Source organism: Oryx dammah, unplaced genomic scaffold, assembly GCF_014754425.2.
Source record: "Oryx dammah isolate SB20612 unplaced genomic scaffold, SCBI_Odam_1.1 HiC_scaffold_15, whole genome shotgun sequence".
Taxonomy (NCBI): Eukaryota; Metazoa; Chordata; class Mammalia; order Artiodactyla; family Bovidae; genus Oryx; species Oryx dammah.
The window spans coordinates 21,266,790-21,293,128 of NW_024070199.1; the positions used below are offsets into that span (position 1 = coordinate 21,266,790).

The 26,339-nt window shown below is 36.3% G+C and overlaps 1 protein-coding gene and 1 pseudogene across 1 annotated transcript in view; both read right to left on the bottom strand.

Annotated features, from left to right (window-relative positions):
- GAS2 (growth arrest specific 2) overlaps window positions 1-26,339 on the bottom strand; it is a 137,992-nt gene that overhangs the window by 68,129 nt on the left and 43,524 nt on the right. Inside the window, exons 5-6 of the mRNA XM_040255644.1 lie at window positions 14,813-14,876; window positions 816-957 (exon numbers count right to left, since the gene is read on the bottom strand). Coding sequence (XP_040111578.1) covers window positions 816-957; window positions 14,813-14,876 — 206 coding nt within the window. The remainder of the gene's footprint in view (window positions 1-815; window positions 958-14,812; window positions 14,877-26,339) is intronic.
- LOC120874293 lies at window positions 2,348-3,677 on the bottom strand (annotated as a pseudogene).

Here is a 26,339-nt window from a genome sequence, read left to right on the forward strand (position 1 = left end):
TCCATTTTTCATAAAACCCAGAGGCAGTTTTGACATTTACACTCTAAACATATGTGCTGAGAAGTAAATGCATACATGTAATCAGATACACCACTAACGACCAAGAAGGACTTAAGAGACAACAGAAGTAGCCAGGGAATTTTACTTCATCCTGTTTACTGTTACACCCAGAATCTGTTTTCTGTATGAGGAGGTAATGAAAATATTTCCTAATCTGCCAAAGACAGTGACTCAAGGACTCTGTTAACTAGACGGAGCGTGACCTCAAGAGAGTTAGACAAAATTGGGTTGCAGTCTAAGCTTCTCTCTTCCTCTCAGCAGGTAATTCAACTTCAAGTCTCAGGTTCCTCAATCAGAAACCTGCCTAACAAGATCACTTGAAGAACAATGGCAGACCACCTCCCACCCTGGTGCAGTCAGTAAAGGACAGTTGTCTTCTCCATTGCATTTTGCCTTTCTTTCTTTAACAGTCCTTAAGATCCCATGCCTTCAGACTTCTTATCAATGAATAAGGGAGCAGGAAGCAATAGTATCAATGCTTAAGTGTTTCTAAAGATAATTTTCAGGAGCTGGACTTATTATTTTAAAATTTAAGGTACTACTCAGCAGAATTAAGTGATGCTGTACTTTATAAGTGGCTCAGTTTTAAATCTTAAAATCAATTGCAGGACTATAAACTTTCTCATAGGACTCTAAAAGAAATTTCAGTAACATTGGAATAGGTAGAGGTGAGACAGAGAGGAGACTGAATAGAATGAGTTTTGAAGTTCAAAAAAGAGCAAGTACTGGTAAGAAACCTGATGGATTTTACTTACTGCATCATCCAATAAGTTTCCTGTACTCTTTTTTCCAGAAGATTTTGAAGAAGGAGAAGGTGAAGGAGAAGGAGCAGAGAGTGTTTCTTCTTGTTCTATCTCTTTTTCCAATTTTATCAAACCAGGAGGCTCCACACCATACCTTTTTAAAAGACACCAGACAAGTAAACATGCATAACTTATAATGATGATACATTTGACACACATTACATTCAATTATGAACACCACAAGATCAAACTGCTAACTTTTCAAAATAACATTAATTTTTTTCTGGCATTCTGGTAGGTACTTAAATTGTCACCATTTTAAGCAGGAACAAAATTTGTGTATATATACATACACATACCTAAATATACATACATATATAAACACACACATATGTTTACATGTTTACAGGTATATGTGCTCAGCATCCTCAGTTGCTTAGTTGTGTCTCTTTTGTGACCCATGGACTGTAGCCTGCCTGGCTCCTCTGTTCATGGAATTGTCCAGGCAAGAATACTGGAGTGGGTAGCCATTTCCTCTTCTAGGGGATCTTCCCAACCCAGGGCTCGAACCCATATCTCTTGCAGTTCCTGCACTGGCAGGCAGATTCTTTACCACCGCACCATCTTGGAAGCCCTCCTGGTCCATAGACTGTGTCTTTTTGCTGTCACCTCATGTGGCAGAAAGGGTAAGGGGTCTCTGTGGGGTCTCTTTTATAAGAGCACTAATCCCATTCATGAGAACTCCATCCTCATCCCCAAAGCCCTGCTTCCTCATATCATCATAGCAGGCATTAGGTTTCAACAAACTGTTTTGGGGGACACAAACATTAAGCCCAGTGTAAAGTCCTAACTTCTAGTACCTCAGAATGTGACTGTATTTGGAAATAGAATCTTTACAAGGAGGTAATTAACATAAAATGAGGTCATTAGGGTGGGGCCTATTCCAATATGTCTGGTATCTTTATAAGAAAGGAAATTTGGACACAAATACAGAGAGATGTCCATGTGAAGATACAGAGACATGACCATCTACCAGCCAAAAGAGACACCTCAGAAGAAACCAACCCTGCTGACACCTTGACCTCAGAACTGTAAGAAAAGAAATTTCTATTTAAGCCACACCATCTGTGGTACTTTGTTAAGGCACCCTAGGAAACTACTGCAGTCAAGAATTTGCCAAAGTTTCATTAGTCACTGGCATACTGCTATAATTTTTAGAGGAAACCTATACTCTAGAAAACCAAAAATGTTAAATTTTAAGTCAAAATATCTGTTGAGCAGATTTTTACTTCTCAATACATCATTTTATAATGAAATATCATTAACATTTTAACATAATTTTATTGCAATACCGAATAATTCTCTGGAATTATCTTCTATATTTTTTCTTTTCTAAATGAGGTTAAAATCTGTTAAGAGTAAAAGGAAATTTATACTTTATAATATAGTATACAGCATATAAATAAAATCTTAAAAGTATTTAATAGTTAATTATATCTCAAAATTTAGTACTTCATGAATCAGTTTCTATATAGTGCTTTCAATCACTTTCTATTAATTGCTTCCAAAACTTGCAAAGGTGTAAAAGAGGTTGAGGATATCCAAGTAGAGGCGGATAGCAGCTAATACATACTCTTCAGGTGACAGCCTGTACATCAGTGAGTATGTGTCATAGATGATGAATCTGCAGAAAAGAAGGGCTCCTACAGCAGCCAAGGGGCTTCCCAGGTGGCACAATGATAAAGAATCTGCCTGCCAGTGCAGGGGATGCACGAGACACGGGCTTCAATCCCTGGGTTAGGAAGGTCCCCTGGAAAAGGAAATGGCAAACCACTCCAGTATTCTTGCCTGGAAAATTCCATAGAGAGAGGAGCCTGGTGGGCTCCAGTCCCTGGGGTTGCAAAGAGTTGGACACAACTGAGCACTGAGCACACATACCCGGAAGCCACAACGAGCTGCACAGTTTCACCGTAACAAAACATCTTCAAGATTCCTGACAAGAACAAAATCCACAAACCAGAAAATAGGCCTGCTCCAAATCTGCTGCAATCTCTCTTAGATTGCAGAGTATACACAGTTGAATCAGGAAATACTGCATGGGTCAGTATAAAATCTTGCAGGACAATATATACATCACAGAAAGTAACCATGAAGGCCACAGTCAGCGCTTCCAACAGTATGAATACAAAAAGCAGGTATGGGTTAAGGAGATGCTTATGTCTGTTTAAAGTCATGGCTAAAATCAGACCAAAAGATCCAAGAGAAAACACCAAAATTAAGGCCAGACTTTTATGTACAAAGGTCCATTTGGTATTAAAAAAAATGCAGATGTCATTGTAGTTAAGTTAGTTACAGCTATATATGAAAATATATAGGAACAGACTCATAAGAACCTACAAAAATAAATTAAAAGACTCCATGTAGTACATTGATGAGTCAATAACATGAATTACCATATTAATTTTGTCTTCAAATTTCAGATTTACTAGCTTTAATGATATTAGTGCTGTAACTGAACTCCTATTTTGAATATAAATTTTTTAAAGATGGAAATAAAGTCAGAGTCAAGTTGAAAACAGCAAACTTTCCAAATAAAAGTTCTTAAATGAATTTATAAAGAAGAAATTCACTGTTAATTGTATATCTTTATGGACTCAGAATAATGTAGAATGGATTACATAGCATCATTGATTATTCTCTTAGGAGCAACATAATGAAAGCATTTACAGTGTTAGAGAGAAAGAAAATGAATACAGAGAAAAAAAATAATTTAAAATGACAATATGGTAAAATTACATGCTATAAATTATAAATGTAAATATAAATATAAATTATAAAGTAGTTTAAAGACAGAGATATAGTTGTTAATAGCATTCATCTCTCCCCTAATCATATTTTCCTTAGAGTAAATGTGAAATTGATTTGATTTCCTCAATGCATATCAATTGTATATTATAAAGCCTAGATGGAGGAGACCAAAGATAATTCAAGAGAATCTTTGAGTTCATGTAGTTATATCCTTTCAGTTTTATAGAATAAATAAAACAGAGCCAGAGAAAATACAGAACTAGCTAGGAAAAGGACAAAGACACAATACAGGTTTTCTGACTTCAGGTTTTCTTGGATATTTTAATCAGGTGATCACACGTTAAAAAGAAGAGGAAAAAGTCACTTGGCAATTAAAAAAAATAGGCTATGGATTGCCTACAAAGTAAATAATCTATATAGGGAGAATAAATATGCTGGCAATATGTCCAGTACCTTAGAGTGACTGAATAGTATATTAAAAAAACATTGTTAAATGTGAAAGTTTAGATTATCACTCTCCTGTTCTAATGGTTTGTTCATTTAACTGACATTACGCACACGTCAAGTGCTCTTTGAGAGCTGGAAAACATACTAGAATTTGGTACAAAACAGTTTAAACTGGCACAACTCAAATAATAATTGCTGTTTTGATAACTGCTTCTAGTGAACAGAGTAATTTTTAGTTACATAAATCATTAGCAAATAAACTTTAGGCACTATCACATTTCAAACCTTTTAAACAGATTAGCCAGTTAATAGGACGTTTGTAGAAACATGCAGTTGACTCTAGATTCTGTAACAGTAGAGACCACTGTTTGATTCACAGTGGCCTCAGCAGGTAGTGCAAATCCTGGCTCACAATAGACAATTAATAGCTACTGTTTGAATGGGAAACAAACTCTGGATTCTCCTATAATAATGTGTTCAGGTTCCAGGAATGAAGCAGAGTTCATTGTTTTGGATCTTTAAATGTGTATCACTTTAATAAAACATATCAACATTAAATGTAAATAGGTGCCTTACCCCTGAAAAGTGTTCTTCTAGAAGACTTTAAACCTTATTCAAAACTAAAATACATTTTTAACTTTCTAGAGCTCACTAATTACACTTTATTCAACCCAGTGTTTCATACTGTTGACAAGTACCAATATTCACTTGGAGATCTGGGTATCATTCTTCCCTGAGGCAGACTTGAGCTAACTGTGCCATTAACCTATTCTCTAAATTTAGCAAATCACCTAACCTCAAAGAGTCTGTTTTCTATCAGGAAAACAGAGATGAAAGTGACCTGTCCTAGCGGTCTGACGTAGCAGAAGATGGGGAGAGAGGGGGGAGGCAGGAAGGAGGGAGGAAGAGGAAAGTTAAAAGAATAACTGTAAACTGAACATCTTCCATGTGTCTGTCCCATTGGGGCATCTTGATATACATCATTTCTGAGTCTCAGTTTTATTTCACTAAACAGTGAAAATTCTAATTCCGGTGTTTCAATACAGTTAGAAGGAATAAAAACAGTATCCATTACATACCCAGTACAGTGTCTGACACAGGGCACCACCTCTGTAATGGCTATTGATAACTGATGTATCAAAGCTTGCACAACCAGGAAACTGCAACATTGAGGTCCTTTTGCTGAAGTTTTAATTTTTTTAAAACATATTATTCCATCTAATGATATAATGAAACAGTCTCATAATTAAGATGTAGTTTTATTTATTATGAGAAATGGGATACTCCTGCTGTATCAGTAAACATGGATGTCACAATCATCAGCAATTCCAGTCCTTAACTGTGAGCTCCTGAGGCCTAAGGGCACTCAGAAGGAAAGGATTACCTGTGTGCCAACAGCCATTAGACTGTAACCCCAAGGAAGCTCAGGATGTGAAAAACAGAATCCTGGCCCCAGATAGCTGAGATGCATGTGAAAGGAATGATTTCAGTGAGCCCAGACTTTTGCATCTTCCCATAAAAAAGAAAAACACTAAATTCCTTAACCTGAGATATCTGGCTTCCTTTAATTAAAAACAATCGTTTGATGTTCAGACTGTACATGTATGCTGTCGCTTCAGTCATGTCAGATTCTTTGCAACCCTATGGGCAGTAACTCGTCAGACTCCTCTATCCATGGGATTCTCAAGACAAGAATCCTGGAGTAGGTTGCCATGCCCTCCTCCTGAACCAGGGATTGAACCCAGATCTCTTACATCTCCTGCACTGGCAGACTGGATCTTTACCATGGGCCACTGGTAAGCCCATCATGTTCAGACTACTTGCCCTTTGGGGTAAAACTTCTATATAACCTGGCTCCTCCCCATTCCTCCTTGGAGCAGTTCTCTCAGAGTCACTTGAGATGTGTCTCCCAGCTATGAAATCCTAAAATTCCCACCGCATAAAACGTAACTCTCAGCTTTTAGGTTGTGAATATTTTTTAAGTTTACAATATTGTTATGTTACTATTGTTTGTATCCTTTACCAAAACCTCACATCAGTTCAGTTCAGTCGCTCAGTCATGTCTGACTCTTTGTGACCCCATGGACTGCAGCATGCCAGGCCTCCCTGTCCATCACCAACTCCCAGGGTCCACCCAAACTCATGTCCATTGAGTCGGTGATGCCATCCAATCGTCTCATCCTCTGTCGTCCCCTTCTCCTCCTGCCCTCAATCTTTCCCAGCATCAGGGTCTTTTCAAATGAGTCAGCTTTTAGCATCAGATGGCCAAAGTACTGAAGTTTCAGCTTCAACACCAGTCCTTCCCATGAACACCCAGGACTGATTTCCTTTAGGATGGACTGGTTGGATCTCCTTGCAGTCCAAGGTACTCTCAAGAGTCTTCTCCAACACCACAGTTCAAAAACTCACATAGGCTTCCTTTAAATTAATTTTCTCAGAATTGTGGGATAGCAGCAATATCTCAGTACTGAAGCATAGCAAAAGTTATAAATTAATTTTTGCTACTAACTCACTGGATGAACTTCAACAGGCAATCCTTTTTAATCCCTCTAGACTTATTTAAATTCTTAGTTCCAACAAGGTATAACATTTTGTTATACTTAATGTTCTTAAGAGAATAACATAAACTGGGCAGTGATACTAGAGGAATTTAACACACTAGAATTCACAGCCAATTAAAAGTCAATCATAAGTGAAAACATCATATTGGAAAATATAAATTAGGTCAATTGGAAAATACGATTTCATTTGTAATTGTAGGTGGATTCATGCCACCTTTTAGAAACAGGTTGGTTGGGTTGAACAATTTTTTTTCCTGTTAATATTTTAATAAAATGAAATAATATGAAAAATGTTATTAAAATACCAACAGGTTCCACTCCATGTCTGAAACAAAACAAAGTTTGAATGAAGTAGAAAACAACACCACACATGGAAAACAGTGCCCTGGAGATTTTTCTTTATCTGGGAATGCTGAAAATTAGCTATGCCACTGAACATAGAAAATCAACACTAAGCCCCAAATCTCTGCTTATACTGGCTTTTGAATACTTCAAGCTGCATAAGGTACAGTCAGCCAATCCTGAAATACACACTTAAATACGACTCATTGGCTTCCTGTCTGTCTGGAGATGTTAACAGGCTGTAAATCATGAAATTCCCCTTGGGTTGGGGCCTTGCACCTGAAGCCAACTTAGTCACTAAAAGGTCTTTTTTTGGCTTTCCAAAAAGCTGCTTCATTCTGGTTTCCATGATTAACCCTATCCCATGCTACATTTTGATTTTGTCTAAACGGTTTTCAAAAATGTATACTGTTGTCTATTCTCATTCAACTACAAGATCTCAAAGCTTTGTAGGAGAAGGAGCAACTGTTGCTTTCAAACTGAATAAGGGTCAACTACTGTTGTCTAGGGTTTCCCTTGTGGCTCAGCTGGTAAAGTCTGCCTGCAATGAGGGAGACCTGGGTTCGATCCCTGATTTAGGAAGCTCCCATGAAGAAGGGAAAGGTTACCCACTCCAGTATTCTGGTCTGGAGAATTCCATGGACTGTATAGGCCTTGAGGTCGCAAAGAGTCAGACACGACTGAGTGTCTTCCACTTTCACTTTCATTGTTGTCTATTCTCGCCCAACTACAAGATTTCAAAACTTTGTAGGGGAAGGAGCAACTGTTGCTTTCAAACTGAATAAGGGTCAACAAAAGACAGCAAGAAGGTTGGATCTGCTAAAACCAAATCTTTGTATCTGTATACCCCAGTGATACGAAAGTAGGGAGAATACTGAAAAGGCAGTGTTGTATTATCATTTTTGGTCTCATTCAAAAAGTGCTAGGGAAAGGGTCTTATGGTTAATAACTTTATGATGAGATCTTAGAAATAGACTTTACATTTTTCTGACATAGGCTATAACTTTTGAGATCGGTCTAGATGAAATAATTGAGCCCCCAAACTAAGCCCTGAACTAGAAAATTTACTCAAACTATTTACTAGATGATAATTTTCAAAGAAAAGACATCTGGGGTCTATTTTATTAGATCTGGCTGCTGCTGCTAAGTCGCTTCAGTCGTGTCCGACTCTGTACGACCCCATTGACAGCAGTCCACCAGGCTTCTCTGTCCCTGGGACTCTCCAGGCAAGAACACTGGAGTGGGTTGCCATTTCCTTCTCCAACACATGCATGCATGCTAAGTCACTTCGGTCACGTCCGATTCCATGCAACCCCATGAACAGCAGCCCACTAGGCTCCTCTGTCCACAGGATTCTCCAGGCAGGAATACTAGAGTGGGTTGTCATTTCCTTCTCCAATTAGACCTGGAAGGATAAAGTTTAGACATTCCCCTTTCTTAAGGCATTTAACAGATCACTTAAAGATTCTTGCAAGATAGTTTTTGCCCCATTTTTATTCCGCTTTAAAGTCTGGATGGAAGTTTCACTCAAATGAAAACAAATTTTATTCTTAGCAGTAAGAGTCAAGTTCTTTAAATAGGATGAGTTAACTAATAAGCCTGGTGTAAGAATATTTTCTTTTAAGTAACATTTCATTATGTCATGAGTTAAAATAGGAGGAAATATTCACAAAGTATATTTCTTTTGAACGGTCATAAACTTTGTTCAAAATGAAGCACTCAAAAATAAAAATAAAAAGCTTCCCTCTGATGTTGACTATTCATCATAGCCCCAAACAAAATTAACAAAAGTTCTTTTTTACTTTTATCATAAAGCTAATCTTAATTTTTCAGTCTTAAATAAAGGCTGAATTCACAGTAACTTTTTAAAAATAATGAATATCAAAACACTCTCATTAAATAGATTTTTGAGGTTTTACTGACCTGTTTTTGCTGAGTGTTTTACTTTGCATAAGGCAAACATGCATATTTTACACACAGAAACTGACATGATTTCTGAAATATTAACGGAGGGATTTCACAGTGATGATACCTCTTTGTAGTCGAAAATAAAGGGAAGTTTTACCCATGAGAGCAAAAATAAGTGGTCTCATTCTCCCATTTCAGAACTCAGAGAAGTCCACAGCTCTCAAGAGAGCTTCACAGAGGAACCCAGGCAAGGAATATGGCAGAGAATTAGAAACTTCTAGTTAATCATTTCTGAAGTGATGTTGATGCTTTTAAAATGACATTTATGTAATCTTGAGAAATAAATATTTAGGATCAAATATAAAAAAGCATTATCTATCAGTAGAAAAAACACAAAATTCACAACATTGTGTTGGGATTTTGTCATGGTCAAACTGCATCTGTTGTGTGTACAAATTAATGTTGTGATTCTTGAGAGCTCTCCAAACATCACTTCTAGTCTTGGTTAATGCTGTCTTAATTCAATAATGCTATCCTAATTCAACATCATGGAAAAGTAAATGGGGAAGGAAGCACCCGTACAATAATCTAGATAAAGGTTTACTATATCAAAACAGAAATTTTGGTGTAAAATAAGGTGAGAATGATGAATTTCCCCCCCTTTTTTTTTTTTGCCTTCAACTATTATGCTTCAACACAGGACTAAGGTAATGTTGTTTGGGTGTACTGCGTGACTGTTTTTAAAGTACAATTGAGCTTCCACTAAAATTTTAATAAAATCTTCAAATGTGTCCAAAGAGAAACTTACACAGACATTTATACTTAAATGTTCATTCTATCCATTTGGGTATTCAGCTGTTTAACTTTATGCTGCATACAAAATAACAACCTGAATAATCTCTCAGCCTATTTTCTCTTTTTCATGGTAAGTGTACAATATTTCATAGCACTCAAGTAGGTAAGGAAAATAAAAAACAACATTTACAAATCATACACTGTAATGTGTTGTCTTAATCTTTTGATCGTTGCTTTATGAAATTAGTAAAATTTTTATAATGTGAATAATTTCTGCTTTTACTAGTACACATGGTCATAAGTGTGGTTAGAAATGTAGCCACCCATTCTTGTCAATAATAATGATAATGAAAATAATAATAATAAAGGCAGAGGAAACTTTTGGAGGTGATACTACATTTATGCATAGATTGTGATGATAGTTTCGTAGATGTATACTTATAACCAAACTCATCAGGTTGTTTACTTTAAATATGTACAGGTTTTTGTATGATAATCATATACCAATAACATGGCTTTAAAAAATAAATGGAGCAACCCAAAATCTCAATTTTAAAATATTTGAGGAAAAACACAAAACACTTCATATAATGCTCCACCTTCAAATTGACCAGGCCATTATGATTCCCTTTCCTTAACCAAGATGTTGTTTTAAATACTATGGCAAAGGATTTTTCACACCAGACTCAGAGCTAGAGGAAAAGTGATTTCTAACAGGATTTTGTCATTGAGTGGCAAACTTTTCCTTGGGTGACTCGATCATACTAAAAATGTTTAGTTCAGCAGGATTCCTAACACAATATTCAGTTAATAGCATAAATTCAAGAAATGAATTCAGAAAATAAGTAAATGATGTACACTAAACAGCAGGAAAATGAAAACTCCCAGCTAATTCTGTAGAAAGCGGTCCTCCTTCTTTTTACCTCTATCAGTTCAGTCGCTCAGTCATGTCCAACTCTTTGCAGCCCCATGAACTGCAGCACATCAGGCTTCCATATCCATCACTAACTACTGGACCTTGCTCAAACTCATGTCCATCAAGGCAAGTGATGCCATCCAACCATCTCATTGTCTGTCATCCCCTTATCCTCCTGCCTTCAATCTTTCCCAGCATCAGGGTCTTTTCTAAGGAGTCAGTTCTTTGCATCAGGTGGCCGAAGTACTGGAGTTTCAGCTTCAGCATCAGTCCTTCAAGTGAATATTCAGGACTGATTTCCTTTAGGATGGACTGGTTTGATCGCCTTGCAGTCCAAGGGACTCTCAAGAGTCTTCTCCAACACCACAGTTCAAAAGCATCAATTCTTTGGTGCTCAACTTTCTTTATACTCCAACTCATCCAGACATGACTACTGGAGAAACCATAGCTTTGACTAGACAGACCTTTGTCGGCAAAGTAATGTCTCTGCTTTTTAGTATGCTGTCTAGGTTGGTCATAGATCTTTTTCCAAGGAGCAAGCATCTTTTAATCTCATGGCTGCAGTTACCATCTGCAGTGACTTTTGTGCCCCTCCCCCAGCCCCGCAAAATAAAATCTGTCACTGTTTTTATTGTTTCCCCATCTATTTACCACGGAGTGATGGGACGGGATGCCATGATCTTAGTTTTTTGAATGTTGAATTTCAAGCCAGCTTTTCACTTTAATTAAGAGGCTTTTTAGTTCATCTTCATTTTCTGCCATAGAGTGATGTCACTTGCATATCTGAGGTTATTGATATTTCTCCTGGAAATCTTGATTCCAGCTTGTGCTTCATCCAGTCTGGCATTTTGCATGATGTATTCTGCATATAAGTTAAATAAGCAGGGTGACAATCTACAGCCTTGACGTATATGACACTGTACTCCTTTCCCAATTTGGAACTAGTCTATTGTTCCATATCCAGTTCTAACTGATGCTTCCTGACCTGCATACAGATTTCTCAGGAGGCAGGTAAGGTGGTCTGGTAGTCCCATCCCTTGAAGAATATTCCAAAGTTTGCTGTGATCTGCACAGTCAAAGGCTTTGGTGTAATCAATAAAACAGAAGTAAGTGTTTTTCTAGAATTCTCTTATTTTTGCAATGATCCAACGGATGTTGGCAATTTGATCTCTGGTTCCTCTGCCTTTTCTAAAACCAGCTTGAACATCTGCAAGTTCACAGATCATGTACTGTTGAAGCCTGGCTTGGAGAATTTTGGGCATTACTTTGCTAGCATGAGATGAGTACAATTGTGCAGTACTTTGAACATTCTTTGGCATTGCCTTTCTTTGGGATTAGAATGAAAACTGACCTCTTCCAGTCCTGTGGCCACTGCTGAGTTTTCCAAATGTGCTGGCACATTGAGTGCAGCTCTTTCATAGCATCATCTTTTAGGCTTTGAAATAGCTCAACTGGAATTCCATTACCTCCACTAGCTTTGTTTGTAGTGATGCTTCCTAAGACTCACGTGACTTCACACTGCAGGATATCTGGCTCTAAATGAGTGACCACACCATCATGGTTATCTGGGTCATGAATATCTTTGTTGTATAGTTCTTCTGTGTATTCTTGCCACCTGTTCTTAATATCTTCTGCTTCATGCCCATCTTTGCATGAAATGTTTCCTTGGTATCTCTAATTTTCTTGAGATCTCTAGTCTTTACCATTCTATTATTTTCCTCTATTTCTTTGCACTGATCACTGAGGAAGGCCTTCTTACCTCTCCTTGCTATTCTTTGGAACTCTGCATTCAAATTGTATATCTTTCCTTTTCTCCTTTGCCTTTAGCCTCTCTTCTTTTCTCAGCTATTTGTAAGCTATTTCTCAGCTATTTGCTTTACCCCATAACAACTTTCAGAGTCATGCCTATTTGACCCACATATTTAGATTATCACAGTAACAAAATGGAATATGCCATTTCAGAATACTCTAATGATATAATTAAAATAAACAAGTACACAAAAAAGTTTTCTGACTAATCTAATACACAGGAACTCTAGATAACCTCTCTTTTACTCTAGCATTTCAGGACTAGCAGCTTATTTACTGAGATTCTACTTTGTGTGTCTTCCTCCCTCTTATATTTTTTGAACTTTTTTTGGAGTACAGTTGATTTACAATGTTGCATTAGTTTCAGGCATGCAGAAAAGTGAATCAGTTATATATATATATAAAAAATTTCATTCTTTTTCAATTTTTTCCCATATAGGCCATGACAGAGTATTGAGTAGAGTTCCCTGTGCTATACAGTAGCTTCTTATTAGTTGCTGCTGCTGCTGCTAAGTCGCTTCAGTCATGTCCAACTCTGTGCAACCCCATAGACGGCAGCCCACCAGACTCTGCCATCCCTGGGATTTTCCAGGCAAGAACACTGGAATGGGTTGCCATTTCCTTCTCCAATGCAGGAAAGTGAAAAGTGAAAGTGAAGTCGCTCTGTTGCATCTGACTCTTAGCGACCCCATGGACTGCAGCCTACCAGGCTCCTCCGTCCATGGGATTTTCCAGGCAAGAGTACTGGAGTGGGGTGTCAGTGCCTTCTCCATCTTATTAGATAACTATTTTATATATAGTAGAGTATATATGTCAGTCCTAATCTTCCAATTTATCCCTCCCACCTTATTCCCTGGTAACTATAAGTTTTTCTACATCTGTGACTCTACTTATATTTTGTAAGATCACCTTTCTCAGGGATATCTGCTGAACCCAAAGACTCAAGACTGAGCCCTCTGACTCAAAGCTGTTTGTCCTGCAGGCCAGCAGGATTAAGCATGGTGGAGGAGTGGTTTAGCAGAGTCTTAGAAGCAACAGGTGCCTTTGTCTTGCTCCCTCTCAGAACCAAAGATAGTGGCAGAAGGAGAGTGGGGTCCTAAGGACTGTCAGACACTGTGAACTAAGCTTGAGTGGTAGAGGCTTGAGCAGATAGAAGACTAGAGGCTGTCACACAACAAAGCTGAAAAACTTATAGCAGGGAACAGGGGCATCCCTAAGTATCTCAAATTGATTTTTTCACTTCTTGTTGAGTGGAGCCTCATTTCTATTTAATTAGAATTGCTTTTAAATAAAAACAATCTTTCTCTCATCCAATTACTATGGCAAAGTAAAATCCATACCTTATGAACAATTTGTTAAGATTATGTTGACTATGGTGTTTTAAAGAACGTGGGATTACTTCTGATTACAGTTGATCTGTTGGATCAAAAAAAAAGGGCTATTCATTGACAGCAAGTTTTTTGCCCATTCTGTAATTTCCTGATGTACACACCTTGTATTTTATTTTCCGTGATTTTCTTTATAGCTTTCCCTTTGAGAATTAACACAGAGAGCAAGCTCTTACTTTATCTTATTAATTCATCTTATCTCAACACTACAAGTATATCCGGGACTGGATGAGAAAACATCACCTTATTAATTCTGAAGTTTTATCTTGCATCAAGATTTATTCAAATATTTATATCTTCTTTTATAATTCTTTGGGCTCTGTAAAACTGTCAGAAGCCTTGTTTGATGAAAGGAAACCAAATCAAGTCAGCTGGGCTAATAAAGTCCCTTCCCTTGATTATTTAGCTATGATTTCTACAAGTACTTTTGGTTTTTCTTTTCTAGAATAAAAATATTCCAAAGATGTCTCTATATTTGCAGGATTATATTCTATGCCTTTTTCCAATCAAACTATGGACATAACTGTAAACCTATTCATCTACTCAGGAGTAGAAACTAAAAAAAACTGAGGGATCATCTGCTAAATGGGGAAAGTGAGGAAAAAGGAAGAAAAGAGGAGTCTGACAATTATTAAAGACTAAACAGCAAGAGAGCAGTGAAGGAGTTGGGAGACAGAGAGAGAATAATGGGAATCAACTTTCCACTAAGGGAAGCGTAATTGTCACACACGACTTCACGTACAATATCCTTTCCAATCTCCCAAGAAAGAGTTGCAGGGAAAACATATTCATTTAAAAGATATTTTTAAAATGTTTAGACATAGTGAGTTGGACAATAAGGTCATGATGTGAAGAATATTGGTAGTCCATTTTTAGTTTGAATAGTTGTTCTCGAGATGTTCTTACTGATCATCTTTGAAGAAGTTGCTCCTCAACACCTAAGTTAAATATCAGCAATGAAAAACCAGCAAGCTTCTGAGTTGCTTGGATACGGAGATGATCCACATCTTATATAGCAGCAGTAGTCTGACCTACCTGGCTGCAATCCGGCCAAGCTCTAGCAAACAGAGACACACTTCTCTGGGTTGCTTGTGGAGGACTGAAAAACAAGACGAAGGTGGACACTTTTACAATAGAAGGGATTGAACAGCAGCTCAATGGGGAACATGCTTGACCCCCCTCACCCCTCAGGGTCCCAGTAAGGGAGCTAGTCTTCATTCTGATATTCACAGAAACCATCCTGTCCCATAGTATACTTAGATCTACTGAAGTCCTAAAGCAGTTTTCAAAATTCTTTGCCCAGCTTCCCTACCAAAAATCATGAGCCTCAGGAATCTCACTCTGAAAATATTTTCTTCAATTAGTCAATATTTGTATGTGAATATTGAAAACTTATATAGTTACAATTTTGATATAAATACTTGATGAATACTTAAAACAGCAAACAGAAAACTATGAAGCAAAGATTGTTTAAAACTCCTAACTCTATCTTCACCAGTGATTTTAGCAGAAATAATGCAATGAATAAGGATTAAAAATTACATATCACAGCCTTTTGTTATCCTCCAAACAATAATGTAAGGTAAGCTCCCTGAATCTTGATACCGTCTCCTATTTTGATTATATTTTAAAAGGAAACACTTTCAACTGACTGAATTTTGTAAATATGTACAAATATATACCATCAGTCAGTTTTGGCCATAAAATGAGCAAATCAGAAGATGGTTCTTTGTAATAATATTTATTTTCTAATATAATCTGATTACTTAATAAATTTACTTTACCAGTTTCTCTGGACACATTCAGTAATGTTAACAAGTCATACTTGCATTTGCTGAGGCTACCAGAGGAGTATGTGCTGCTCATACTTTTTTTTTTCTTTTTAAACTAAGACTAGAAAAATTTTTAAATGTTATTATATACAGTACCTAATAAAGACAACAGATATTAGGGGGGAAAGATTGTATTGAGAATGCTCTTTACATAGACACAATATCCTGATAAAAGAAAATAGAGTTTATTGATAAACTTTAAGAAAAATAGCAATATTGCTTTATCTCTTTTTGTGGGTTGTGGGGAGCCTTCCCTGATGGCTTGGATGGTAAAGAGTCTGCCCGCAATGCAGGAGAACCAGGTTCAATCTCTGGGTTGGGAAGATCCCTGGAGCAGGAAATGGCTACCCACTCCAGTATTCCTGCCTGGAGAATTCCACGGGCAGAAGAGCCTGATGGGCTACAGTCCATTGGGTCCCAATATACTGATAAAAGAAAATAGTAGCTTACTGATAAACTTTAGTATAAATAGCAATATTATTTCAATTCTTTTATTTATTTATTTATTTATTTTTGGCAGTGCTGGGTCTTCATTGCTGGGCAGGCTTTCCTCTAGCTGTGGCAAGTGGCGGCTACTCTTCAGTTGCTGTGCGTGGGCTTCTCATTGCAGTGGCTGCTCTTGTTGCAAAGCATGGGCTTTAAGCAAGTGCACAGACTTCAGTAGCTGTGGCCTTTGGACCCAGTAGTTGTGGCTCCTGAGATCTAGAGCACAGGCTCAATAGCTTTGGCACACAGGCTTAGTTGCTTCACAGCACGTGGGATCTTCCCAGATCAGGGATCAAACCCATGTCTCCTGCATTGGCAGGTGGCTTCTTCACCACTGAGCCACCAGGGAAGCCCTGCTTCAATTCTTAAATACACAATTTTATATTAATTTAATTTCCCAGCATTATTTCTATCCCCGCCCCCAACTTAAATATCTAATTTCTTCTCTCCACAGGCTATGGCAATGGCAATATTTGCCACTGACCCCAGAATGGAATTTGTTGGGGCTGTGTGGTGAATAGAAAAATACATTTACTTAGATTGTGAAAGTATATGATTTTACTGGGCTTTAAACAAGCAAAAATTATTATCTTGCTATAAAATGTAATCTTTAAAGCTTTTAAAATAAGTTCTAATATCATCGGCAATACTCATTAAAAAGAACTGATTATGGGAGATCTGAATTACAGAATAATTCCATTCTTGATAATATAAATTTGAGCTTCAGCTAACACTTGGTGAATTGTCATAAAACCCAGGTTGGGGAAGTCTAATATTACTTCTAACTAAAGGGGCTTTTAAAAAAGATATTTAGTACCTCTAATTTCAAGTACACCATTAGATGACTCTGGCTGAATGATACAACTTTTGATATACTAAATCAACTTCAGTGCAATGAAACATATGGACTATAATACCACATGGAAATCAATTTCAAACAGAGAACAATAACAAACATCACAAAACAAAAACAAATAAATGAAAATCAGTCTTCCTGTCTAGCTCATCAGTTTCTTCTGATTTGGACTTTTTATCCTGTCAGTGGGCTTCCCTTGTAGCTCAGTTGGTAAAGAATCTGCCTGCAATGCAGAAGACTTGAGTTCGATTCCTGGGTCAGGAAGATTCCCTGGAGAAGGAAATGACAACCCACTCCAGTATTCTTGCCTGGAGAATCCCATTAACAGAGGACCCCGGCAGGCTACAGTCCATGGGGTCGCAAGAGTCGTACGCGACAGTGATTAAACCACCGCCACCGCCACCCTGTCAGTGGTACAAAATAACAAATAAGAAAAGGGAGTACATGAAAGTGGAGGAGAAGAAGATGTTTAAGGCCCTGCTAACATGCCCATCTTCAGTGAGAACTGTGTGAAGCAAGTAGTTAAAGCTTCAGGAGACTTGGATATAATCTCATGCATTTTGCGATGGAAACAGTGACAAAATATGAAAATTATTAGTGAATGGACCAAACTGTGCCCATGAGCAGTCAATACCAATCACATAAAGCAACACCTGACCCAACTATCATGATTCTTTAACCAAATTACTGTGCTTATTTGGAGGACTCTATAAGCATTGGAAATAAACAGAGATATAGTCTATGGAAAATAAAATTAATTCTGAAGAAAAAAATCATGTGGGTAATATAACAATGTGGTATGCAGCATGCATTGCTATTGCATATCCAGCTATCCCTTTAAAACAGCTTTTGCATGCCAACACTCAAATATCAGTTCTACCACGGACTCATTAGAAAATCAGTTTGGAAAACTGAAAAGTAACTGCATGATTCTCCTTTTTATATCCTTAATATAACCAGCTTATAAAACTTGGAACAAATGTCTCACTCAGCACCATATCTTAGGAAAATGACAATAGATGTTTTACTTCCCAGTTTTCTTGGAAATGTTATCTTTAATAAAGCAGCTGCTTCATACCCATAATATTGTCTTATCATGCCAGGCTCATAATGGCCACAAATATTAATATCATGTTTGATAAATAGTAAGCAGTGAATGAGTTAAATCTGCAGAGGGGATAACCTAGCACAATAACAAGAACAGAGTAATTAGTTACTCAGTAAACACTATGTCCCAAAATATCAAGGATGATAACCATCATGGATCATGGCCGTATCATGTGGTTATAATAGTGGTTGTGACAGTTCAGCTGAATAAAGGCTAAAATCTTACCTAGCATTTTTAGAAAATGCAAGAATTTACATTATGTTAATGTGATTCAATTGTAAAAGCAAACACTCTTTTCTTATTCTATAAAATTAAATTCAAGAGTCTTTAAGTATTATCTGTGCAATGTGCCGTGCTAAGGCACTTCAGTCATGTCAGATTCTTTGCAACTCTATGGAGTGTAGCCTGCCAGGCTCCCCTGTCCATGGGATTCTCCAGGCAAGAATATTCGAGTGGGTTGCCATTCCCTTCTCCAGGGGATCTTGCCAACCCAGGGATCGAACCCAGGTCTCCTGTCCTACTGAAGAAGTGATTGTGTTTGGTTTTTGCACTCTAAACTAAAATTAACAGATGGAAAGAGTATAGTGGCCATGGGATTCGAGCCACAGAAATCTGGTTCTGCGTGTGAGCTCTAAAATTTACTAGTTCCTAATTTGGGGAGATCATAAAATGTCAGTTTTCTGAGGGAAAATAATGGTGTGTATCTTGCAATATTCTTGTGTGAGTTAAACAAAATATTATTCATTGTTATTCTTAGCCAGTGCTTGGCAGATAGGAAAGACTTCCCAAAGTTAGTTTTCCTTCTTCATTATTATTACTTTTTGTTGTATATTATTAGCTTAAAGATTATCTTTATTTGGCTTAGTTAATATTAATGTTAATAGCTAATAACATTTTTTCCTATAAGCATTTTTTTCTGTGCACCTATCATCTGAAAGGCAGCTTACTGAGCAGTAGAAGAAACCTAAGAATTAAAAAAAAAAAACAAAAAAAACCTACTTTTGATAATTTAAGCTGTATAATTTTAAAGATATTATAATGAGTATATTTTGAATATTTTGTCATGTTTTATCATAAATAGCTAATTCTGTTTAATCAAATCTAAGTTTAAGTAGGTCACCTTGGCTGGCATATATAGACAGACATAAAGTATATATCCTATTATTATTATGGATTTTTGCTAGGTATAAAATTTAAGTAACAATTATATTAGAACATGTCATTTTATGAAACACTAAACATCTTACCACCAATTTTCCCCCATTTCTGGGAATAAAATAATTTAGATAAGCCCATTTTCAATAAATTACCTAAGCTGATTATATATATTATATATATATGGATGCATGTCTTTATCTGGATGATTAGAAAGAAAACTTTTAGTATATTGCATTTGAACTACAGACTTTATGTTGTCACATGTACTACTCATTTTTGATAGTTTATTGATTTGTCTTTTCAAAAATATAAGCAAATTTCTAGTTATACTGAGGCTTATGGTAAGAAATATTATTTTCATTCTATTGCCACATCAATAATATAGCCTTTTGCTTTGAGCTCTGAATAGAAGGGTTCTTCCCTGGTGGCTCAGCAGTAAAGAATCTGCCTGCGATGCAGTAGCAGCAGGAGACTTGAGTTCGATCCCTGGGTTGGGAAAATTCCCCTGGAAACCGACTCTAGAGGGAACCCACTCCACTATTCTTGACTGGAAAATCACATGGATAGAGGAGCCTGGAGGGCTACAGTCCATGAGGTCACAAAGAGCTGGACATGACTGAAGCGACTTAGCACGCACCCATGCATTCATGAGGAGAAGAGAGGATCACTATTGCCTTCTCTCCTCTGAACAAATTCTCTTTAAAACAAATAAAAGTCACTGGTGATTTTTACGCAAAAGGTTTTATCACTGGAGGCTTCTTTTAAAATAATCAAAACCATTTTGAAAAAATGTATAAGGCAGAACCCCTCTGGGGAAAGTAACATAAATCTCTATTCAAAAATATGTGGCAAGAGACTCAATCTTATAACCTAGATTCTATAAAAATCTCATGGGCATCAAATGTCAAATGGAATGCTGCTGGCTCCAGGAATAGAAAATGAGACCTTCCGCTAAAGCAAGGGGTAGAGTTTCAATGTCACAGAATCTGCAAGGATAAAATGCATTAAACCATGAATGTATAGTTTAGCTATATAGAGATTTAGTTTTAACAGATGGACAAAAAATGAAAATACCATTATCTATTTGGCTTAATATATATTAGAAGCAATAATATTCATGCTGGTTTTGAAGGAAATCTATATTTCAGATTTATGTTTAAGATGAAATTTGAAAAGATTATCTTTTTGAGTAAATATTAAATTGTGAAAATATCATAAATTAATAGCTTCCCACTGTCCTAGAGAAGAAAACAGGTTCTCAGAAAGAGTGACATAGTAGAAGACACAGTAAACTAGACATCAGAAGAACTGGGTTCTAATCCAGGCTACAGAATCTCATCTCTAAAACTTTACTTCTACTTACTCTTTCTTATGAGGTAATTTTATGGGTAAGCGCATTTGGTATATGGCAAGTACTCAACAAATTTTACACCTTTGTACTTCAGTGATGATCTGCAGACCAGTAGCATTGGCATCAGCTGGGAGCTTGATAAAAATGCAAATTATTGGGTCCCATCCCTGACTTATTGAGGAAAATTTAAATTTAAACAGGCTCTCTAGGTGATGAATATATACATTAAAGTTTGAGAATCATTACAGTAATCAATTTTATGATTATTACCATATATGTCAGTTATAATTCTATATTCTGGTTAAAAATATTTAAATGTGATTTGATACATGGAACATGCTCTAGAAATGTTTAGGATAACAGTGATGACAGTGATGATGAGGATGATGAATGGACGAAAAATAATCTGTGCACTGTATTAGCCCTTTATGGGTATTATGACATTTATCATCTGCCAGGATCTATAAGGTAGAATAGATGCCTGCCAAGAAAGTGAAGGGCTGCCCCTCTTAAGTCATGTCACACCCTGTAACTCACCCACAGAGATCTTTGCATTTAAACGTAGGAAGCAGTTAGCAACCTAAGTGCCTTAAAAACAGATCTGAGAGAGGCTAAAGAGAAGAAAAGGCAACAAAGCATAAACTCCACAAACTCATGAATGCTGAGTGTGTATGCATCCAGATTTCTCAGAATCACTGTTCACAGTGAAAACAGGATACAGCATCCATATAATTCATATAAAAGGGAGAATTCATTCATGATCTCATCAGTAATGGAAGATGTATGGAATAAAATGTAGTTAATTGCCTTTGCCACCAAGTCAAAAAAATGTACTAGAGCAAGGAGTGCCCCTTTCTGTCTCAACATCCAGACTTGATGTGAAATTAATAGGTTAAGGCACTATCACTCAGAGCAGCAAGTAAGAGTCTCTTCTCATTTTGCTTTTATACTTTATTTTTCCTTTTACTTTAAATCATCATATGAACTTCTGAAATTATCTCATATAAAACATAACTTTACAGGAGGGACATGATCTTCAGAGGAAAATGATGCTGAATTTAAATCCTAGCTGTGTCACTGAGAAGCAGTATAATACTGGACAAGTTATTTAATTCTTTTGGTCCTAAACTAGCATTTCCATTTATAAAATTAGTGGTGGTTGGGAGATTAGAGATGGTAGCACATATGCACTGCTTGATTATCATTACTGAACATATAGCTATTATTATTGAATATTGCACAGTGAAAATTTGATTCTGGGAAAGCTAGAAGGTTGTCACTTTCCTGATTCAACCCTGACTCCATCAAATCCTTGATATACCTATTTCTCCTGGGAGATATTTAGTTTTCTCACTCAGATACCATACTACATTTGTGCTGACATAGGGCAAATGGCTAAATTTGGAAAAAGTTTCTGAGCTCAAATTCAGAATTGAGATGCTGATAAAGTACTTTATAAGGATAGGTGTTACAAAACCCAAAGTCTAAAATAAATTGTTCCTGCGAAGAAACAATGTGAATATAAATAACTCAGAGTTGATCTGGTATCCTGAAATTGTTATCCTACATTAATATTAATAAAAGTAGGTTTCTTTCTATAGAAATATTCTTTCAGTCCTTAATACAGACAACAGCAACAACAACCACATGGGATGATTTATCAAACACTGGCAGGCAGGCATAAATTCTTTTTCTGATGCAGTAGGTGCAAAATGGAAAATGTTTGTTTAAAAATTCGCACACAATCCTTTTCACTTTTGTGTAGTGGGATCAAACCCGCTACTGTAGGTAGTTCTGTGCTTGACCAGTGTTCAATAGAACAAAGAATTGTATAAAACTATTCTTCAGAGTCATGCATCGAAAAAAGACAGTGCCACACAGCAAACATCAATACAGAAGATAAAAATGAAAAACAAATCACACACATTTGCATGCTAGCACAGCAGATAGCAAACCCTTTTCTTGCTGAGTAGATTCTTTCTCAGAGAAATAGATGAAGCATAGTCACTGGCCTCCAAATCCTATAATTATCCAATAACATAGTGATATTGACACAATTACAACAAGCAGAATTTGCACATTTTTCAAATATTCCCTCCCCCATCCTTTTATTTTTCTCAACTTTCCAGCTCAACCAAAATGTACATCAAGTAAAGAAGAATAAACAGCTCTGGGTGAAAAATTAAGCTAACTGAGCAATTTCTAATCAATGGGCTAAAGTAAATTACAAATAACAAATCCTCCATGCAAGAATATCATTAATGTAATGAAATAGTTTCTACTGAAAATATCTTAGAAAAAATCATATAAGGGCATCGATTTTAGAACCCATAACAATTTTTTTAATTGAGAATAAGTCATATATTTCTGGTCCTAATATACAACAGCCCTTATAATACACTGATGTAGAAAATTCAATGATGTCAGTAAATAATTCTCTATGCAATTTGATTGCAATTAAGATTATAATTATCTTAATATGAGTAAAATTGTTTATGTTTCAGACTACATGCCATACCTGTTTATGGCCTAAAGTGTGTTAATAGAGAATTGAAGAAGAAAATATTACTTACAATTCAATTACTGTTTGTCTTACTTTCAAATTCTGAATATAGCATTTTATTATTTATTAGATGTAAATGCTGAGACCTCATTTCATATTATATCATAATTTTCCCATATTAGTCTCAAAAGATCATGAATGTTATTTTTCTTGGTATCTATGAATGACTACAGTTTGTTTAAGCTACCACCAAATATCTTCATTTCATTCATTTTTTTAACTCATAAAAATATGTTTCAATAGACATTGTATTACCTATTTCTACTTCCCTCAAATAAACTTTCAGAAGTAGAACAACTTGATAAAAGAACATGAGCACTTCTGAAGTCTTTAATACATAATGTCAAATTGCCCAAGAAGACAAAAAGGGGCAAAAAATCTCCAATTATTTTTCAGCAATATATAGAAGATCCCACTTTCCTCTATGTTTGATACTTTAGTAATATGCCAAATGCAAATTCAATCTATGAAAAATTAGCAAGGATTAAGAATTGAATATTTAGTGTTGACTTTCCTCTATACTCAACATTAAATATACAATTCTTAATCGTCACTAATTTTTCATAATTTTTATTTGCATTGACTTATCACTAAGGTATCAAACATTTTAATCTCTCTTTTGGGCTTTTATAAGTCTTTATGAAAAAGTTTTTTAATGACATGTATCCACTTTGCTATTGACTCATTTCTGAAATACTATTCTGGGATATTAGTTAACTCATAATCTAAGAACTGACATTTGACAGAGGAAAAGTTCTCTCTCAAGAATGTCTTAGAAGATAAACGGCAGGTTATTCTCTGTATGTGATTGCAGCATGTGGCTTAGAGAGTTATCTGCCAAGAATCAAAACAAAAAGCATGAGAAGCATATGGAATCAGATGCTGTCTATACTCCCCAGTTCATCCCTGGCATTTTTCCCCACCCACTGAGATTTCTTGTCATTAGCTGTCATGGAAAGAGAACAGACAGAGTGAGTCGTGAATTAAGATCCTCTCACAAATAATCATACCAAAAAAAAAAAAAAAGCACTGCCACAGAGGGTAACGTATCAGTTGCCACAAAGATAAGAAAGCTTTATGCAGGCAAAGACCTTTGAACAGCTAAAGACAGAAGCCTCTTGGTACACACTCAGTACAGTGATCTACTTTATCATTCATTCAAACAGATTTTTTCCCCTTAATCAGGGCATCTTTTCATTTTATTTGCTGTTCAAAACACTAGGACACAAAGGCTACTCTTCATCTTGGGTGCTACTGAAATGAAATCTTGAGGTAGGGAAAAAAGAAGAAACCCTTGTCCTAAATTCCCTTTCAAAAGTGAAGTGTGAAAAGACATCCAGCAAAGTACACAGTGTTGCTGTTGCAAGAAAGTCAGTTCTGCAAACGCAGCTTCCAAGGCCATCAGCCGTGGCTCAATCACTTCCTCACCCACAGTGAATAATAAGAAAAATCCAAGGAGAATGGGTTCTACTTGGGGAAATAGAATTTCTCATTGTCCTTCCTTGTGATTATCATGAACATCTATGGACACAGCTGTTTCCTTTCTCTGAATAATCCTAAAGTCAATACTATCGTATCGGCTCCTTTCTTCCATCTCCACAGGACCTATTATACATCACCTCATGTCCTATTCTAAGCAGCAGAAATTTCAAATTTACCTTTTCATTAAGAAACAAACTAGAAAGCCGAATTATCTGATCTAGTTTGGTACTGAGAGGATTCAAAATTATTTTAAAATGTTATAGCCTTGAAAAGTTGGTTTTATTAAACTTTCTTGGCTATATAAATACATTTTAATTGCAAGGTATAAGCAAAGCTATACTATAGAAGATAAGCAGAATCAAAGATATTTTAACAAAATACTTAACAGTTATTGCATGTAAATTACCATGGGTTTTCTGTTTTATAAAGTCAAATAGGGTGAAGAACTTGACCATTTAAAAACCCTTCTTGACATAATTTTATATGCTACACAGTGTGTATTTATGTACGAGGACCATTATCATATAAACTGAATTATGCTTTATTGTTTCAAGATAAAATGTACTATTTATTACCCAAATGGGGTTTTAAAAAGTCATCCAAGCTTCTTGGAGTCCAGCTGAAAGTTTTACTAGTTCAAGTAACAAAAAATACTTATGGATAGTAAGAAAATTAAGACAAGACCATACTTATATTCATAGTTTCTAGCAGTCCATTTGGCCTACAGAAGTCACTGAAAAATTCTTTCTTGAATGGAAATCTGTGCAATGAACAAGGGAACAAACAATAAATCAGTTTCCCCATGTGGCAATGTAGGAGGACTCCAGGATTTTAAATCATGATGCTATTTGTGCACACCTGAAAAGTGTACTTCTTTTACACTTCAGTTCAGTTCAGTCGCTCAGTCGTGTCCGACTCTTTGCGACCCCATGAATCGCCGCACGCCAGGCCTCCCTGTCCATCACCATCTCCCGGAGTTCACTCAACATCCATCGAGTTGGTGATGCCATCCAGCCATCTCATCCTCTGTCGTCCCCTTCTCCTCCTGCCCCCAATCCCTCCCAGCATCAGTGTTTCCATTTTTTAAAATACTAAGTGTATTTTAAATATACAAAACAAATTGATTTTTTAAAAATTTATGTGTATGTGTGTGTATGTATACCCACAGACATTTAATAGCTCTTTCATGGGTTTTTCCCACAAATAATTTTGCCTCACTCCCTTCCTATAATCTTCCACTCATATAAACCTATAAACCTGAAAGTTGTAAAATTACCAAAGCCCTGAAAAAGAACTATATCCATATACATCTTCCACCAAATTTTTTGCTTTTTTTTTTTTACTTTGATGTGAGGAAATGGTAAGAACATTCAAAGTCCATTCATACAACGGGCATTCACTTGGCACACTGTCGTATAGAGTACGCTACTGTGCAATTATTCTGGTTTATTTTTTCTTTCAGGTATAAAATGTTCTCCTAGTCTAAGTTCATGTTATTCTCTTCTCTGTTGAGAGACTTCTCAGATATTTGATGACAGTCTTTTCCATACCACATTAACTCCTCTTTATACAAATACAAATTTCCTTAAGCACATAAAATGAGTAAGACTTTAGCTGCCATAGCATCAGTTTCCTAGGTCCAGCAGGGGAAGGAATTCTGTTTTGTGAGGCTTCAAGGCAAATAATATTCTCAATGCTAGGAAAGTAATTTGTATATTTGTTCTCT